The sequence below is a fragment of the Protopterus annectens genome, chromosome 3.part0 (genome assembly GCF_019279795.1).
Source record: "Protopterus annectens isolate FY-2018-M chromosome 3.part0, PAN1.0, whole genome shotgun sequence".
Lineage (NCBI taxonomy): Eukaryota > Metazoa > Chordata > Ceratodontiformes > Protopteridae > Protopterus > Protopterus annectens.
In genome coordinates, this window is record NC_056731.1 from 1895673299 (window position 1) to 1895694734 (window position 21436).

Here is a 21436-nt window from a genome sequence, read left to right on the forward strand (position 1 = left end):
TATTAAGGATTTGAAAAAGGTTTATAATGCAAGCGCTTATCCAGGTTCATTCCAAGCCAGCGTTTTAGTTATTTTGATAAAGTTTTGTTTTCTTTTAACCTATATCAGCTTTGGTGGCAGACTTGTTTCTTTGCCTGCTTTTTACCTTGATTGGGCTGCCTTTGCTGGTACGACTTTCTTGTTTTTTTTCTTTTTTTAAACTTGGGTTAATCTGGACATGTCCCATCCATATTCTGTCTAGATCCTTAGCCTTTCAGAGTCAGAACCATGGACAGCTAACTTAACCATTTCAGGATTAGGACACAATTAATAGTTAAAATGCCTGTTCTCAACTATTCAATGTAAGAAACATCTTTTCTGAATTTTGTTTAGGTTTGAAAAGCCTTAAAATTAATGTTATATACTCACCATAACTATGTATCTGTGTTGTCCATTTTCATTTTTCCTCAACGTATGGGTCTCGGATCCTAACCTCAGATCTGACTTGGCCAATCTCTTCAGATTCTTGGATCGGACTCTCGAGCCCCTGCTTTTCTCCACAATGCCCCCTACTTGCAGGATTACTTCAGATCAAGTTTGCTGCTCCTAAATATGCCTGAAGGCATAAATACTTATTATAATAATAATTACACTTATAACAAAAAACTGAATAGCAACAGAGCAGGGGCTCAAACTGGGAACAATGGTTTCCATATACCTCCTTAGGTCACTCCCAAAAGATAAGGATAGGGAGAATGAGGGTGGGGAGCTGAGGAAGAATGAAAATGGACAACACAGATGCATAGCTATGGTGAGTATTTAATATCTGATGTCATTTTCATTCATTCCTCAATGTATGGGACAGATTCTTCAACTATGATAATCGAGTCTATATTACTTCATTAAAGAGTCATTTCAATGAAGCTGACTTGACCCCAAATCAGCAAACTGAATTTCTGTGAACGTTAACTACTGCGAAAGATTTCACCAGGGAAAGGAAGCAGTTGGCCAACAGCACAACTTTACCCTTTTTCCACCATAGTGTGATCTTGAAGTTGGTATATATAGTTAGGAGGATGTGGGGGTGAAGCTCCCAACTTGGGTGATTTGATATACTGTGGTTTGTGTTCTAATCTGGTGTTGGCCAGGTGATTACTTTACCCGGTTAAATTATTTTTTCGATGGGTTCGTTCGTGGAGATTCAGTTCACTGATTTGGGATCAATGAAGTCAGCTTCATTGAAATGACATTTTCGATGAAGTAATATAGACCCGATAATCTTGGGTGGCCATCATGGAAGGATATTCCTGAGAACCATGGAGCCAAAAGCAGCTCTGCTACTGGATATGATGTCCACCTTGTAATGAACAATAAAGGTATGAGAACTTGACCAAGTGGCCACAGCACAAATATCATCTATTGAAGCTCTGCTACAAAAGGCAGATGATGTAGCCATGGATCTAGTTGTATGAGCCTCTGGTGATTTAGGTAAGGACAATCCTCTTAAAGAATGTGCAGAGGAAATGCAATATGTTATCTATTTAGCTAAGGTAACTTTAGATACTGTTTTTTCCAATTTGTTTTTAGCAAAGGAAACAAACAGTTGATCAGTTTTTCAAACTTTTTTTGTTCTGTGTAGGTAAACATGAAACTTCTATGCACATCTAAAATATATAGTATCTGTTCTCCCTTATTATTGAATTTTGGAAAGGAGATTGTTACATTGTTTACTTGATTCATGTTTGACTCAGAAACAACTTTTGGCAGAAAGAACAAGTTTGTACTCAAGATCACTCCGTGTTTGTGAAAAAACAAATAAGGCTGTCTTGAAGACAGTGCTTGGAGCTCAGAAACTCACCTTGCAGACATAATGGCACCAAGAAAAATTTTTTCCAAGTGAGAAATTGGAGGTCTGACTTAGCCTAAAGTTCAAAGGGGGACTGGATTAAAGTTTGCAATAAAATAGTAACATTCCAGGGTGGAGTAGGATCTCTTACTGGAGGTGTAAGCGGAAGAGTATCCCTCAAAATCCATAAATATTTTAGAAGAACCTAGAGGGAAGGCATTATGTCTATGGGGTAATTAGGCATGGTGGCAAGCTGGACTTTTATGGTGGAGAAACTGGCACTATTTTGAAAAACTGAAGCCAGAAAACCTAATACAGCTGGAATGGGAGATGTAAAGGGATATAGCTTTTTTTGTTCTGCCCAGTATGAAAATCTCTTCCATTTACTCTTATAAATCTATCTGACTGACATTTTTTGAGATGAGGATAAAAGCTGGTAAACTGGAGAGGAAAGCCTGGACTGTCTATACGTCACTGGAACTGGAGAAACCATGCATGTATGAAGTATCCTCTGGATATGATCATTTGCACCCCAGAATCTCTTGTGATTGCTGTCCAGACATTTGGGTGCAAGGGAAAAGCACCCCCTGAGTTCCTCCAGAGACAAAAAACAGTTGGACAACCTTTCAGGAGTGCTGGGCCTGTCTGAGAAAAGAGTCTTGGGACCCTAGGTTTTGTGTACTCAGTCTGCCTTGAGGATGGCATCTTCTGTTAATATTTCTGCCTTTGGCAAAAATCCCAATGTGAGTCATGAAAAGGTCCTTGAGAATTTTGGAACCAAATCTTCTTACCACTGTGCTGATTCCTAAAGAAATATTTTTGTGGGGTAGAGAAATGACAGCAACAAGGTCTTTCCATCTTGCTCATTCTGGGAAAGTGTGTCTTTAACTGCGGGTCCAAACAGGGAAGATCCATCAAAAGAAGCATTGATGAAAGAGGATTTTAAGGGCTCCACAAATCATACAGTCTCATCCAGGTATGTCTCCTGATGGCTATGCCTAAACCAGTAGCCCATGAGGATCCTTCAGCAGTGTGAGATATTAACCTCAAGGATATGGATTGTAGGGTTGCCGGTTGGGAGGAGTAAGTTTTCTCTTCCTCTGCTGACATGTACCCTGGCGTAGACTTAGAGAGTTCATCAATCAAGTCCCTATGTAATCTAGTAAAATGTGCCAGGTCGTTAAGCGACCACAAGGTGAAGGTCGCCAAATTATAAACGTACTTTCAAAATCTGTCTAATGCCCTAGACTCTTTATTAGAGGGGTGGGCAGAGGAAACGGTTTGTCTAGTTCCTTTTTGGTGGCTACCAGTACAACCATAACAGCTAAAAGGATTCCCTTATTCCAAAGCTGTCTGTCTTTGTGGGCTCTAGAATCTTGTCTGGTTAGAAGAGAATAGGCTCCATGGTGTCCAGTTCCTTCCATGCCTTGTGGGAGACATGGTCTATAAGGTCATCAACCAGGGGGGTAACCAAAGACAAAGACCAGAACCAAAGGCTTACAGGAACACTGATTTCTCTTGGGAAGGGCTTTGGCAGACTTAACCACCTTTTTGGCACAGGATCTCTAAAGTGTTGTGAAGGAGACATCCTCACGCGGGGACCTAGGGGACCCTTCCCCCTCATCAAAATCAGTGTCCTTGCTCAAAGATTCCTGAGGGGAATCCAAGTGCCTCCTCTTGCATGTTGTCTTCCAATGGACCTCTTCAGTGGGATTTTCTGGAGTGGTATTGGAAGAGATGGGGAGTTCCTGAACAGGAACTGTCTGGAAGCTCTTTCAGGTTGGCTGCATCTGTGGAGTAGGGTGACGAGACTTAGAGCTCAAATCCATTGGGGGAACAGGTATAGGATCAGAGGAAGTTACAGTAGAAGATTCCCTGGGATGGGAGAAAACACTCTCCACTACCTCAAAGGTAGAGTGTCCAGGAGAAGCACTAAATAAGCTACAAATTACTACAGCACTCAACTTTCCTCACTTGCCTGGAGGACAACAGTTTTTAGTATTTAATAAATAAGCACCTATCGAGGCATGTCTAAGGGTCAGCTCCCAGTGTTTTCTCCTGTCTACCCGATGAATCTGGGCATGTTGGGGTAATGCAGCAATTGCCTCATGTACACAGACAACCCTCTCCTCCTACCACCCAACACTACAACCTGTGAGAGATGCACTTATGTAGCCAAACTGGAAGCAAAGCTCTCTTCACCCAAGACTGTACTAGATAGTCAAGAGGAGAAGGTAAACACTTGCACCACACCACACTCATCACATAGTCACTCAAAACCTACACCACCAAAACACACACATAGAAACACAAAGCACACACCTACATTTGAGGAGGCTCTCAATAAAAATCTGCCCAAACAACAAGGACATCCAAAGCAGAAACGCAAGCATCCTCCACCTCCAACACAACCCAAATGACCTCTCATTTGACACCCACATTGCCAAAGTGGTTAGAAAAACATTCTACCTTGCACACCTCATCATGAAGGGATTCACATCCAGATCCAAGGATGTCATTGTACCACTATACTCCTCCCTCATCAGACCCATGATTGAGTACAATGCCCCATTTGGTATGTACCTCACCCGGCATTTGCAACAGCTGGAGAGACCACAAAAGTACCTCACCAAGAGGATCAAGGGTCTCCAACATATGTCTTATTCTGCCAGACTAAAGAAACTTCATCTCTATTCAGTAGCATACCGCCTGCTCAGAGGTGATCTCTGCCTGACGTACAAGGCCATGTCCAATCAGGATCTGATGGACATGCTCCACCTCAAAAAATCCAAATCCATCAGGACCACGAGAGCTAAAGACTTAAACCTCGGCACAAGTATGAATAGGACATGCTGGAGGGATAGATTCATAACGCAGAGGCTTCCCATGCTTTGGAACAAGATCCCAGTTCATATTAGGCAGAGCCCCTCACTGACTCTCTTCAAGAGAAATCTTGATGAGTGGATGGGAGATCGTAAGTTTACCTCAGGGGTCACATCTGTGTCACTGCTAGACAGGGGCACAGTAAACTAATTCTATTATATAAGGTGACCTTCATTGTGTCACTACTAGACAGAGGCACAGTATTCTAAATTTATTCTGTACATTTTTGTACCATTTCATGGGGTGGCAAAAGCCACATCACTATGGCTAGGCTTACAAATGCCCCAGGGCAGATAGCCTAGTACTAAACTATGAAACTATGAAACACATAGCCCACAAACTCAGTTGCCACTCAACCACAGCCCATAAGGCATAACAACATACCCAACACTCTAGTCATAGGTGACTCTATAGTCAGGCACACTGATGTCCCACTCTCCAGACTAAACAAGGAGAATGTTACTGTCAGCTGCCTGTCAGGTGGCAGGATCCGCCACATAGCACATGCACTCAGGTCACTCCAAGTACAAATATGACTCTGTCATTGTCCATGTTGGTGTGAATGACCTGAGACATTCCAAGTACAAATATGACTGTCATTGTCCATGTTGGTGTGAATGACCTGAGACATACCTCCCTGGACTACATGAAAAGAGACATAGAGGATCTGTCCGATCTTGTAGCCCAGGCAGGTATGACCCTAGCCCTGAGTAGTATCCTGCCATCACTCTGAATGATACCACAATGCAAGGACAAAATGATTGACTTCAACAATTGGCTAAGCTTCTGGTGTCATTCTAAGGGGATAGTATCTGTCTGCCTGGGATGACATGATCAACAGACCACGATGCTTTGCCAGAGATGGCGTGCACCTGTCAATCTTGGTATTCTGGATACTGCTAAGGCTCTTGCCACCCCTATAGTGCCTTTTTTAGGCAAGGTTCAAATGACAAATTCACCACTGTAACCGGTACAAGCAAGCAAAATCTGAGGGTAATGCTACTCAATGCTAGAAGTCTAAATCTCAAAATGCACTCACTCGAGGCACTCCTTAAAATGGAGAACATCGATATCTGTGCAGTAACAGAGACCTGGTTCAAGGCTCCAGAGAGCACCTCTGCATTACCAGGCTATAATTCATACCAAACCTTTCAGCCACCTAACCTGGACCAAAACACTAAAGGCGGAGGTGTGTCCATATTCATTAAGGATATCCACACCTCCAGGCTAGTTGCTCAGCATAATGCATTCGAGATTATCCAAGTGCAGCTAACTCTGGCCATGACCGCAATCCAAATTGTAGCTTGCTACAGATCCCCCACCATGCCCCAGGATTCCCACTCCTCATTTCTTGATACATTGGAAAATATTAGGGTACAACCTAACTACTCATGTAGCAACTCTTTTGCTCAATATTTTCTGGAATTCATAAATTCCAATGCCTTGGATCAACTTATCCACACCCTCACCAGGGGCAGCAATATCCTAGACCTGGTCGTTACCAACATGGGCAACCAGTGTTCCACACCAGAGGTCAGTCCCTCGTTAGTCAGATTCGACCACAAGCTAAGCACCCTAGACAGCTACATCCCAACCCCACCCTCCATTAGGGAAACCACCACAAAAAAATTCTCCAAAACCAGCTTCACACTTCTTAAGACAAAAGTGGCAAACTTCACGACACCCATGCAGACAGACAATAGAGGTACGACTGCTGAATCCTACACAAATGCACTTTATAAGCACTTACACGAGTGCATGGATCATGCAAACCCTAACAAAACCAAGATGCTATCCTCCAAAAAAAGGAAGCCAAGGTAGTCCCCTGCCATAAACAAACTCTACAACAGAAGAAAGAAACTGTTGGAAAAAAGAGTAAAATCACATGACTGGAGGAACTCCCTGATCAGCCTCAGTATGAAGCTGAGATCCCTCATAAAATCCTCCAAAGCTAGTTATGAAAACAAAATCGCCACTAATTCTAAAGACAACCACAAAGCATTCTATAGTTATGTCAATAACCTCAATGGCAATACTCAGATCTGCTCTGTGTTACAGCACAATGGCACTAAATAATCAGAACCAACTGATATTGCCAACATCCTGGCAGATAGGTTCATTGCTAACTTTACCCTCCACTCACCCTCTAAAGGGCCCATCTCTATACCGGAAGAATGCAAAGTTCCTGTAATCACGGCTGCACAAGTAAAAACCACACTCTCCAGAGCCAAGAACACAGCATCAATGGGACCTGACAACATCACAGGCTGCATTCTACACAAACTACAGAATGAACTGGAACCCCATCTAAGTACCATGTTCAATCAAAGCCTCACCTCAGGCATTGTGTCCACTGAATGGCGCATCTCAACGGTTATCCCACTACACAAAGGGGGAGCCACCACGGACCCTGGGAACTACTGCCGCATTAGCCTGACGAGCCTGGTCTGCAAGGCTATGGAACAGATCATCATGGAACTTATAAACAATGACATTGGTAAGCTCCAAACTCTGGACCTCACCCAATTCCAGTTTGCAAAAGGCAGATCATATCTCCTAAACCTGATAGACTTCTTTGAAGTAGTCACCAAAGCCGTAGATGAGGGTAAGGTGGTTCACACAGCCTATCTAGATCTCGCCAAGGCTTTTGACACCATCCCCCACTCTGGAATTATAAATAAACTCACTAAACTAGGTATACATCCCTATGTCACAAGATGGGTTGCCAACTGGCTCACTGACAGATCCTACACTGTGAAAGTAGCAGACTCCAAATCCGACTTCAGACCAGTGACAAGTGGAGTACCACAGGGTTCAGTCCTGGGTCCTCTCCTGTTTGGTATCTACTTCTCTGAAGTACAGGCTAACACAGAAGGTCTTTGGCTAAGGAAGTTTGCAGATGACTGCAAACTAGGAGCCATAATCGAAACTCCTAACGATGTTGACATCCTACAAAAGGGCCTCATTGAGACACATGCCTGGTGTCAAAGCCATGGCCTCATCCTCAGTGCCAAAAAGTGCACTGTCATCCTTTTTGGTAAAAACTCTGTACCCATGAACTACCCACATAGATGGTAGTCTACTTAACACCAAGACTCTTCCTGCTCAATGGGGATTAACTGTTGTAATATACTATGATGTCTACAACTTCAGGCTAATTTATAAAATCTGCCTAGTCAAATCAGGTCAGTTTAATATTTGTATTTGTTTATTTTGCTTTTGTTTACCAAATTTGTCCAACTGTTGGTCTATTACAGTAAATTAAGACATTTGTGTTATCTTTCATGCTATCTTCTTTTTCTTGACCAGAGTTTTCATCATTAATCCCTTTGTTCCTATGAAGATTGAGACATAGGTATGCAAGTCATTTACCATCTCAGAGTCATGACTGGCACCAGTCCTTGTTGTTGCCTTTTAGCTTCCTGGACTATGTTAAAGAATTCCCTGGTAACTGTCTTATAATCAAATGCTGTTACACCTAGAAAAGGGGCAGGATTAGGGGTAACCATGCGGGACATAAATTATTTATTTGCCTTGAAAGAGCTAGGCTTATCCAGCATATCAGGTGACACTAGCACATGTATCAGTAAAGGTGCTGATTGACTATTTACTATGCAGTGGCAAGATTAGTGAGAAGACATTTGACAATTTTGAGGATGACTTGCTGTCCCTGTTGTCGGAAACCATCAAATGGAAGAGTCTTCATCTGAAACAACATTGGAAGGTTATATATCTCATTTACCTCTTTGGTTGGGTCCTTTGTAGTTTCTCCTATCAGGTCTACCTCTTTCTACCTACATTTTATCAGTTTTTCCATTGTGTGAATAAATGTAGGAGCAACAAGAAAAAAATACTTTAATGCTGCAAAATTGGGTTAAATACCTACCAGAAACATTCTTTATCAAGGTTTTTTGAATTTCCTTTAAAAATGCTGAAAAAAATGACATCTGTTAAACTAACATAACCAGTACATTGGAGACAGTAATCTAGCACTAAAATGGGATCTCTAGTGTTGTGATAGCAGGAGAATTGAAGTAGGTGCATGCCAGTGCTAAATATACATTGATGTCTTCTACACTTAAGTAAGTTTGTTCTCCAAGGAAAGTGCAAGGCTAACATAGGCCCCATAGGGAAGAATGGGACAGCTGATGGAAATCTGCACAGAGATTAGAAGGTAGGTAAACCCAAATGTTAAGATTTACTTCTCAATCTTCATACGAATAAAGGGATTATTGATGAAAATTCTGGTCAAGACAAAGAAAATAACATGGAAAATAACACAAATGTCATGATTTACTGTTACAGACAGAGCCTTCTAGAAGAAAATGAATCATATATAATGTCCTTTTAAATGACTACTCCTACTTAGATATTGTAATTCTAAATGTTATACTGATATCTGAAAAAAAGAGAGACCACATATATATTTTCAAATCAGTACTCAGAAAGAGAATTCCTCTTGCTGCTTTGTTTAAGAGTCTTGGATACTGAATATGACATTATGAATTTTTTTTTAAATAATAAATAGTGTGTGGTTATGTCTTCAAACTGCTTTTCAACAATATCTGAACAGTCTGTCCCAATAAACCAAAAAGGATGACTACGAAAACTTTTTTAACTTGATCAATGTTTAGTGACCTCAGAGTTAATTATAATTGTTTACACGATGCAAGGGAGTAAAACCTCCTATATCAAGGGAATATCAGTCTAAACGTGTAAAAAAAATGAAAATTACCCATTTGTTTGAGTGGGCTTTAAGCTGCATTATTCAGATATTAATAAAAAGTGACTTAAATTCATTAATCATATCCTTGAACACACTAAGAAAAAACTTAACACTGCTGTTGCAAGGCACAGTTACTACTTTTATCATCCATTTCTCTTTTCCATTATTACATGCCATTGCAATCCTATAGCAGCCCACCTTCCTATTCATTTAAAATGTATTACTATGTCTAAATATTTTTAAAACCTTTTTAAGGCTATTTGTCATCCTCAAAATTAATGTTCTGAACATTATTTTCATCTGTCATCTTCACAGAAAGTATGTGCCCAGAGGAGCTTGGAGCATGTGAAAAACAAAACTCTACAAAATAGCCAGCATTGGTTAAGCATCACTTATCACAGCCTCAGTCATTCCATTTCAAGTTTTCTGTCAAAAAAGTTTACTAACTTCCTCATACTGCTCACTCATCAAAGTAACAATTCTGCCTATGAAGCAGCAGTGTTTAATTTTAAGTTTTTAGAAGGATATGATTAATTAATTAATTAATTAATTAATTAATTAATTAATTCAAGCTGGGCTGCTATGGGATCATAATGGCATATAATAATGGATAAGACAAATGAATGAGATCTGTGATATATTATGTTAGCAAACAGAGAATGACTAAAGAGAGACTCAGGAGGAATTTCAGCTTAATATTGGTCAAGGTACAAGAAAACAAAGTACAAATTCCAGGGATTACAATTATTACTACTGCTGTAAGATGGAATTTCTGTTGCATCTATTTTCCTAATGTAACAGTTTGCTTTCCTACAGCTCATCAAGTGAAAGTTCAGCTTTTTTCTTCCTTATCACTTTTTCATTTGACACTTTTGAAGTCACCTATTACTTCTACTGCATTTTCACATCCCATCCTCCAAAATGTCATATGTTCATCAGGCCTACAATATATCAAGATTTAAGAAATGGGTCTGTCCGGCATATTTTTAAAATACAGTCTGTTTCACATACCATGTCACTTTAGCTCAGAAAGACAAGTAAGTATATCAACCATTTTAAATGCACATATTTACTAATAGTAGAGTGTCATTTAAGAGTACACATTTCCTGAACAATATGGTCTCTTGAATCATTAAAGTCCATTCAGCTTCAGACAGCCAGACAAATGGAATTTCATCAGCACCAATGTCCTACTTGGTTCAGCACAATTTTCCTACACAGATGATAGTCCCCCTTCACCCCATCTAAAGCATAACTAATTCAAAAGTTGCCAAACTTCAGAAAATAATACTTTTTTGTCAGTTAAACTTTTGTTATCCAAGTGGCCAAATATTCTTCTTAAAAATATAGCTAATAATGCAAATTAGTTTGCTAAAAAAAAGAGTATTTATCTTACCACGTCTACGAGCTGCTGCATGACGTAAGCATGGAACACTGTCAGTATTAGAGAGCTTTGCATTGTGGGTTTCTTTTACTTTTCCATAGACAGATGGCACAATAAGCAATTTTGTACATCTTGATGTACCCCGTACCTGAAATTATGATGAAGTACAATATATGTTTAAATGATAATGGCATAAAATACAGTTGTATTCAACTATACTTACCATTAAAGCAGATCTATGGGAGAGGTCACTATAACAATAAATCATAAAATCTTGGTTATATTGATATTATAGGTCCTGTTTCCCATCCATAAATTGCAAAAGCAGTGGTTCTTCCCTTAAAGGTACCAACATGGGTCTTGTGTTGAGAAATCACTAATGTAAGTAAGCACAAGGCTGCCTTACATTTCTACACTGCTGCACATTCTCTTCATTTCTCATCAAATTTCCCATCATGTCAGGAATTTTTTTTTTACGTTGAAGGTTGTGCTTCAGGGCTGGCAACTCGGCACGTAAAAATCTACTGCCAATCATTAGCAGACCGGAGTTCTGCTGTGGCGACCCCTAACCCAGAAAAGTCGAAAAGACACAACTATGTACTTCAGTATCATTAGTCACTGATTCATTCTATCTTCATTCATCTTGTTGAATAATGTTCTGTATAACTTGTTCCACATATAATATTTATTTTTCTGTAATTTACTCTCTCTTTATAAGGCTCCCCTCCTAGTTATTTTATTTCTTTTAAAGTATTCAGGACATCTTCTAAGGTTGGTTTGACCTTTGATTTACATTTTCTTGTAATTGTTTTTTGCCTGCCAGCAGTATTAAACCTGATGAAGTCTTATTGTGTCTCACCATTTCTAATCCTAGACTCCAACCCCCCCAAAAATCTGCCTGGTTTTGGCTATTTGTTCCCCAATATCTGAGTCAGTGCATTCTTTAGGGAATCTTGAACAATTTGTCACCTCAATACATTCCCAATGACATGTTCACAGTTTTCTCTCTATCTCTTTTCCACATCATATCAACAACCTCTACTCTCCATTTAGGGGAAGAGACTTTAAAGTATATTCAGTTTATAGAGAACTATCTGTGCAAACACTCAAAACCATCTAGATGTTGATGAATACTTAGGGGTCCGACAAATTTTTTCCCATTGTTCTTATGTAACTTACTTAAATATTCCCTTTTCCCAGTCTTTTCTAAAGTACTCTGATTGGTTCTTATAATTATCATGCATTATTTTATATGCTCTGCAGATTGTCCCTTTTAAACAGCTTCTTCTATTGTTGACAAAATCAGAAACTCTACCAAGGTTGGCCTACCACTTATCACTCCTCTCTTTTTCTCTCACTCTTTGTCTTTGTGTATACACAGCCATCAATCCCTGATATGGGAACAATCTCTGACCTGTGGTTTAAACACTTGATTAGCTTCCTCCCACTGTGTTACCTTTCCCTCATAACCTATCTGCACCAAATACCGTGGTTCCTTAGATAATGTTCTTCAGATGCTTCTAATCATCCCTTGCTTGTTTTCTATATCTTAGTTACAGAAATCCCTATTTAGAAAATCTGTTTTCTTTGATCCTGCATTAATTTAGTATTTAAGATATGTTCTGCCAGATTATAAATGTAGTGTTGTTCCCTTTAAGAGCTTTCATCCAAAATATTAATCTTTTTTAGCCTTTGTCCTTCCACCCTGACCATCATACATTTCCACTTTGATCAATACCAGTTCAGCTTGTGGTATATATGTAAATCTCAAGTGTATGACTATAAAATATCCCCTTAAAGCAGGTAGCCCCAAGTCACCTTGTTCTGTAGGGAAGATCAATTTAACTGGAAGTGTAGCTGGTTCATTCAGTGCCATGGACCAGTACAATGAATAAGCACCCAACCACCTCAACTCTTCAGGTGAATAGCAAAAAAAAAAAAAAAAAAAAAAAAAGTAGTTCCCTGTAATAAGCTGATTACTGTTAAATCTCTGTTGCCCCCACCAGCTCTTCCATTAAGCAGAAAAAAAAGAAAAAAAAAGATGTTCCTTCTATTGGAACATCAACCAGGTGGCCAGATGCATGACATGACCCACCTCCCTCCGTCCCTATTGCCTCAGCAATTTAAGTCCTGTTTCTGTGTCCTGCCCCAACCCTCCTTCAACTTCTTATTTTATTAAATAAATAATAATGCCTTCCTTTAAACTGTAGCAAACAGTTGCTGCAGTATATAGCCTGCCTGCACTGAGTTCTACAGTAGTCAGGCTTTAGATTGAAAAAAAAAAAACCCAAACTGCTGCAAACTGGACCACACATGGAGCACTACAGCACTACAGCACTCAAATTTGACCACAAAGCCAATACGGGCTTTAAAATCTGGTATTGTATTAAAGAGAGATCTGAAATGGCTGAATGTACCCCCAACACTGTGTGCCCAGGACCATTGCTCCTCTCATGCCACCCTAGCTATGCTGCTGAGTTTATCCCATGTAACTCTTGCCTCTTTCTCTCCCAGATAAATTCCTTCATCTCCTAAGTAATCAGCACCACAACTTCTCAAACTTCTCATCTGGTTGAGAGAAATACATTTGACCTGTACATATATAACATAAATATACAGTTTCACTTCAGAATCTCCAGCTACTGAAATATCAAACTTCAGTAGCTTGAGACCGAAGTATCGAAACTGCACTTGCACGAAAGTGAAGAATACTGAGTGTGGAAATGACGAATGCAGAAATATCGAATCCAGAGTGTGGCTGTAGCTGGAAATTCAGGTAAGTGATGTTTTACTAGGGGTTTTGGGTAGGTTTTTTAGGCTGTGTGAGTGTGTTTGGAGTTTTGAGGTGTGGGTTAGGGTAGGTAGGTAAGATTGTGAGTGTGTAAGTGTTGCAAGTGGTGGTATTTGTACGTATGTGATGTGTGTTTGTGGAAATGTGGAAAGGGAGTGTAGAGTGTGTAGTGGTGTTTTTTCTATGCTTGTGTTTTTAGTGCGACCTTGGAGTTAGTACAGGTAAGTAGGGGGGTGTGGGGGTGCAGGGGGGCTTGCCCCCCTACTTATATGTAGGGTTAGCATTTGTGTTTGTTTTGTTGTGTTTGTGTGTGTTTTGTTGGTTTATAGTGTAGGGGGGAAGGTGTATGTTTGCTTGTGTGTGAAGTGTGTATGTGGGTAGTTGCGAATTTGAATTTCTCGCTTTTGGAGTTTTGGGTTTTTTCAGTTTTTGGCTTTACAGTCCCGGGATACTGAGTTTTGATATTTCAGTATTTCGGGATTGTAAAGTGATATATATATATATATATATATATATATGTATATATATATATATATATATATATATATATATATATATATATATATATATATATATATATATATATATATATATATATATATATATATATATATATATATATATATATATATATATATATATATATATATATATATATATATATATATATATAAATCCATAAAACTTTTTGGACATGAAAGGAAAATCACTTCACTTCGTGTATTAGCTTTGAAATCTTTTAATCTAGCAGTTGAAATCTTTTAATCCAGCAGTAAAAAACTTCCACCAACACAACAGTATAAGAAAACTTGAAATAAATTTGAAATAAAATGGAACACTTGTATTTAAGCGCTTTTGTTCGTTGTCAAGTTCATTTTACAGTAATTTAATAGTCAAACTTCTTCAGAAATGCAAAGGTTATCAACTGACCACAGTTTAAATAAAAGCTGCTGCATAATTAATTCTTTATGCAAAGAAGGGGAGGGCAAAGAATTCTCACTAACGAATCCACTTAAGGATGCATTTTACATTGATTACCATTAAGCCCAAGGGACATGTCAGCTTGCAGTTTAACCCACCATCTAAGCTCCTTAACTTCTAGCTGGGGGTTCCCATCTCTGTAGTTCAAGGAAACATCCCAGGTCCGGAGACCACTCAGCTGTTTTCAGAGAGAGTCAGGGGAAGGGGGAGAGGAAGATGGAGGGGGAGAGGGAGACCCCTAAGACTGAGACGACGGTAACAGTAATGGTTTCCTGCTCTCCCGTTCCCTCTCCTACCCTTGACATTTTCAGCCTTACGGATTTCGTGTTGGATGATGACAGTTTAGCAGTTTTGTGAAAGGGACTGAACTTTATTCCCTCACAGAGGGCTTCAGTGACTAATGTGGTGCTAGACTAAAGCTTTATTGTAGAAAGCTTAATTTAAAGCAAGGCATTAAAAATAATAATTTATGTTTTAGTCAAGTTTTTGTTACACAAGCTGATGAGGTTTTGATCACAAATGTTTCTTCCACACTAGGTGCAGGCCCTCAGCGAGACCAGGTTGTTATTTCCAATGCCTCCCGTTCCCTGACAGTTTAAATTCTGATTCTGATGATGGTGGTGACTCTTTCCCTAAAAGAAGCACTTTCAGTTCCCCCTTAATCCCATGTTAAATATTTTTTCTAAAGTGTGTGAGAAAGAAGTAAGAGCAGCCCTTGAGAAAAAGCCACCCACTAAGAGATTTAACCTTTCTGTTAAAGAAAAGACAGCCCTCAAAAGTCTCCAAGCTAATCCAGACATCAGGGTAATGAAGGCAGACAAGGGAGCAGGTTTAGTCATTATGGAGAACCGCTCTTATGTTGGCAAAATGGAAGAAGTCCTTTCCAACAATGACAACTAAAAAACTGTTTCCTCTGATTTTGTTACGGAAAGCTTTTGTAGGATTGACAACACTCTTACTAAGCTCTATCATAAAGAGCTTATTTCAGACTTTGAGTTGGAATTTATGTAGGTGAAGTCCCCATTAGTGGGTAGGATGTTTGGGATCCCCAAAACACAAAGATCCAAAAAATCCTCCTCTTAGGCATATTGTGGTGTCAAGACAAAGACTGAATACATATCAGCTCTTTTATATTTTTTCCTAAACCCGCTAGTTTAGTCCTCTCAGTTCTACTTAAGAGTCCTGGGAATTCTTGAATCAGGTCCATAATTGCCTTCCTTTGACTGGTCACTGTACATTAGTCACCCTGGACATTGCGGCCCTCTATTCCAGCATCCTGCATCAAAGGGGCTTATTTATGGTGGGAGATTACCTTGCCAAGCACACTAATACCCCTACTCATAGACTCCCAGTTCTGTTAGCTCTTTTGAAATTAGTGCTGGAAAACAATTTCTTTTCTTTCAACAGTATCATCTACTAGCAAGTACAGGGAGTTGCTATGGATGCAAAGATGGCCCCGTCCTATGCCAACCTAGTTTTGAGTTCCTGGGAAGCTGATGTGCTTACCAAACTAGATGGTTTCCTTCTATATAAACGTTATAGCAATATTGATTTTTTTAGACTTTACCTTTCAGGTAAGGGAGAAACTGTCCAATTCTTAGATGTGACCCTCTCCATTGACCCCACACTAACAAATTTTCTTCGACCATCCACAGAAAAAGTACCTTCCGCAATAACTATTTGGATTTTGACAGCCAACACCCCTTTTTTATGAAAAATAACATAGTCAAGGGGCAATTTGTACACCTTAGCCGCATTGTTAGTGAAAATGAAAGTTTCACAAAAGAAAGCCTCTTTCTTAAATAGTTATTCACAGACAAACACTACCCAGCACACTTAGTGGCCACTATGTTGGAGGAAGCTGCAGTGAATAGACACAACAAATCCCCACTATTTTGTCAAAAGGCTTTTGCCTAAACCCAGTTCCATCTTCCAATGACAGCCTGCATTTTCCTCTTCCAATTTCAGTTGATGCCGAATCTATTCAGAACATAGTTTCTAGGAACTGGGATATTATCTCCAGTTGCCAAGAGGTAGGCAAGGCACTAGGTCCCACTCCATCTTTCAGTTACAAAAGATCCCAGCCTCTCAAATCAGTATTTGAACTAGCTGGTCAGAGAAATTGAACCACACCTTCCCCTTCAGTTGGTATGTTTTGTTGTGGGAAATGTGTTTGCTGCCAGTACATTGCAAGTGGAGACTGTTTCACCTTACACATTCCTTGGCAAGAAATTCATTTTTCAGACGCATTTGACTGTAATTCAACTTGCATAGTACACCTTGCTGTTTGCAGTGACTGTGGGGCTTTCTATGTTGGCAAAACTATTAGGAAGCTCAGTGATCGAATCAAGGAGCATTACGAGGCCATAAGAAAAGGTGATGAAAAGAATGCTCTAGCTAAACACAAGCTAACCAACCCTTCCTGCTACACTTTTAAATTTCTAGTGTTAGACAGTGTTTCCTTGATTTGCGGAGATGGCGCATACCTCTCAACTGTACAGATTTCTGCAGAATGTCCATATTTTTGGCCTGTTCTTCTATTTTCCTGACAAATCACTGGGATGATCTCAGGATTGTAGTCATTAAATAATGACATACATTTGAGTTTCAGACTTCAAATCCATCAGAAAATGTATATTAAAACAAATCCTGTTACTCTAACAACTTTCTAAGTTTATAAGAGCAATATTTAAAATACATCCCTATTTGTACCCCCATTTTTTCAACCTTTGTACAGATATTTTGCATTAAGAGGTTGAGAGATATGGAGATGGGAACCCCCAGCAAAAAGTTAGGGAGCATAGATGGCGGGTTAAACTGCAAGCTGACACACCCCCGGGGTTAATGGTAATCTTAATGTAAAATGCATCCTTAAGTGGATTCGTTAGTGAGAATTCTTTCCCCTCCCCTCCTCTGCATAAAGAATTCATTATGCAACAGCTTTTATTTAAAGTGTTCAGTTGATAACCTTTGTATTTTTGAAGAAGTTCGACTGTTAAATAACTACAAAATGAACTTGACAACGAATGAAAGTGCTTAAGTATAAGTGTTCTATTTTATTTCAAATTTATTTCAAGTTTTGTTATACGGTTTTCTTGGTGGATGTTTTTTACTGCTGGATTAAAAGATTTCAACTGCTGGATTAAAAGATTTCAAAGCTACTAGATGAAGTGAAGTGATTTTTCTTTCATGTCCAAAATGTTTTATGGATTTATAAGTGTTTGGATAACTTTTTGACAGTTTACAGTTCTTTTCATATATATATATATCTATATATATATATATATATATATATATATATATATATATATATATATATATATATATATATATATATATATATATATATATATATATATATATATATATATATGTGTGTGTGTATGTATGTATGTGTATCTATATATATATATATATATATATATATATATATTAAAAATTCATAATCATAACTTTCCTGTAATTTTTAATTATCTTCTGCTTAGTCAGCTTTCACATGTATGAGAGACTCCTTCTTAAACAGCTTTTTGTTATACTTTGCATTGCTCAGTTCGTATTTTTTGCATTTGGCTAGAGTCCTTAACCCATACCCCTAGCTACTTAATTGTATCATGTCCTCATAAATGTGGATACTGTTAAAAGTAGCTCATATTTGGCCATATTTGCAGGTGTTGCCTTTGTTTTATCTTAACTTATTTTATATCATAAGAATACTTGAAACTGTCTCAAAATGTTCCTCATCATTGTTCTGTTAATATTGTCAGATGGCTGTCTCCCTAAAACAAAGTCATAATAACCCATGTCTATCAATTCTGGCAAAGTGCTGCTATATTTTAGCTAGACACTGTTAATGAATACCTTCTAAATTTTTATCAATGCCTTTCCTCCAAACTTATGCCATCTTTTTCTGGATATTTCCCTGCTGATTGCCTGTGCATGTTTCTTTCTCTCTCTCTCTCTCTCTCTTTTTCTTCTTTCGGCTTTTCCTGGATAGGGGTCACCACAGTGGATCGCCTGTCTGCTCATGATTGGCAGTAGAGTTTTACGGAGTCGAGTTGCCAGCCCGGCACCCAACCTTCCACGGAAGGCTTACACATGCACACACTCATACCTAGGGCCAATTTAGAGTGTCCAATCCACCTACAGCATGCCTTTTGGATGTGGGAGGAAACCAGAGCACCCGGAGGAAACCCACGCAACCACAGGGAGGACATGCAGACTCCGCACAGAAGGCACCCCAGCCAAGGATCGAACCAGTGAACCTCTTGTTGTGAGGCGACAATGCTAACCGCTGCACCACCATGGCTGCCCTTCTCTCTCTCTCTCTCTATATATATATATATATATATATATATATATATATATATATATATATATATATATATATATATGAGTTTTATCCTTCTCTAACATTGGCATATCTAAATCCTCCATAAATATTGCCAGTTCTGGTTTCCTCCACTTCTCAGCTTTATAATAAATTTTCATTAATACCTCTAGTTATTCTTGTTGTATGGAACTTTAGTTTTGCTACAGAGTTTTCTACCTTCTGTTGCCAGAGGCATTGTACTAAGAGTTTTTGTACTCTGAGATTACTGTCAAAAATAATTGCTTAACAGTAGTCCTAAACTCATGAATAATATTCAAATACTTATGTCATTTTCCTTAGCACTCCTTAACTGTACTTCTTGAACTGAAAGCTTCCATTTTTTTAATCAGCAGCAATTTAACTTTTTCAGCCCTTTTCTATAATTATTATTTCCTTTCACCCATATATCTTTCTTCCTTATTTCCACCTTATTTTAAAATGCATTTTCAACTTGTCTGAACTGACTACCCCTTCGGCAGCAATTTGTATCTTTCCTAACAACTCTCAACTTGTGCTGGTTACCCAGTCTTTGAAATCCTCTCTCTTTAATAAATAGGTAGGGAAACATCAGTCTTTCTCCTTTGTTTTATTACCTTGTACCCTTATCCTGGCCGTTATAGGGGTATTATCATAGTTACTGGATGGGTCTCAAAATTTTCAGTTGCCCAGTTATTATATCCTAAGAAATAATATGTAAATTATATCTGAACTCCTGTTGCTAAAAAATAAATCACTTGTACTAAAAACTTTTATATACTTGTTTAAAAATTTGTCTTCAGTAGTTATAGTCTGCCTTTTAGGACCTGTGATATGTCTTTACAATTACAGACCAAATTTCAGTCACCAACCATAAACAAAATATCTACTGGAAGCTTATTATTTCCTAATAATTCTCCTAAGTTCTAAAGTAGTCATTCTAGGGGGGCTATAGATGCATGCCCAAGTGGTCCTCCTTCCCTGCCAGTATCCCCCTATTTCAAAAAAATCTGCCATTACTGACTTTTCTCATCTTCTATCACTTTTGGGGCTCCTCTTTCTAATCATATTTTTATTCCCACTTTTCTACTGAATACCCTCCCTGAAGCCCTTTCCTTATCAGGTTCATATGTTAATTTTTGTCCAAATACATCCCTTTTAACACTGCCATCTACAGTTTACATTTCTTAACATAAGCCAACAGATTTTGCTTTTTATCTGCATCTGTAAGGCCATTCACACCCCATGTTAGGACTGACACTGCAGCCATTCTAATATATAACCCATTCTACCATCTACAGTATATCACATTTATTTTATAAAAACTCTTATATCTGACAGCTTTTATACATATTACCGATAGGCGTGTAACACCTACAAGTAATAAAAACTTCTTATCCCATTTTAAACCCATTGTATGTTTTCCCAGGTATTGCAATTTACTATGCCCCCTCTTTCTCCTTTAACTTGCACAGAGCACACAAAACTGCATACATTTTTATAAAAACAAGTAAAACCACACCAAACTAAAAGCAATTGCTCCAAATTGATGTCTGTTCCCACAGGCATTTCCTAATATAAAACTAAGGTTAATAATGCTAAAACATATGCTGCCACCTGTGTTCATACTAAAGCAAACTCCCATCTTCACTTTTAACCCTGTAGTTGCATGAGTAGTTACCAGTATCTTTTTGCTTATTTTTGTATTTATTCTCTCCAGTGCTCATTGACAAAAAACAACCCCAAAGAAGCTACATAAATGCAACATTATTTAACTTTCCCTTGCAATTTTGTATTCTTTCTTTTCCTGTATAAATGTAATTCTTTGTTTACTTTACATTAAAGAAAAACAAAAGTTATGTACGCACCATAACTATGCATCTGTGCTGTTCATTTTCATTCTCCCTCAATAAATGGGTCTTGGATCTATTCTTGGACCTGGTTCGTCTGCATTTCTTTTAGACTCTTGGATCCGACTCTCAAGGTTCTCCTTTTATCCACAATGCCTCACAACTCTGTAATACCTCAGTTCACATTGGATGCTCAATAAGGAAATATTCGCTATAGCCCACATAAAATATAAAAGAAGAATAGGGGCTCAAACAGGAAATATTTCTTTCAGATCACTCCCAGAAGAAGAGGTGGAGGGGGGGTTGAGGAAGAATGAAAATGGACAGCATGCATAGTTATGGTCAGTACATAACTTTTATATCTGATGTTGTCATTTTCATTCATTCCTCAATAAATAGGACAGAGTCCCCAGCTATGATAACCTTGGGCAGCCTCCATGGAAGGATATTCTGAAGAAGTGCAGAACCAAAGGCAGCTCTGCCTCTGGAAATGAGCTCCAACTTGTAATGAGCAATAAAGGTATGGGCATTGGACCACGTGGCTGCAGCACAAATATCATTAATGGAAGCTCTGGCCCAGGAAAGCAGATGAAGTAGCCATGGCTCTAGTGGAATGAGCTTTTGGAGGTCTTAACAAAGATAAACCTCATT

At 38.6% G+C, this 21436-nt stretch overlaps 1 protein-coding gene across 1 annotated transcript in view; it reads right to left on the bottom strand.

The window, feature by feature from the left end:
• Positions 1-21436, bottom strand: part of SLC9C1 (solute carrier family 9 member C1) — a 3253894-nt gene that overhangs the window by 67628 nt on the left and 3164830 nt on the right. The window contains exon 24 of the mRNA XM_044066060.1: positions 10831-10966. Coding sequence (XP_043921995.1) covers positions 10831-10966 — 136 coding nt within the window. The remainder of the gene's footprint in view (positions 1-10830; positions 10967-21436) is intronic.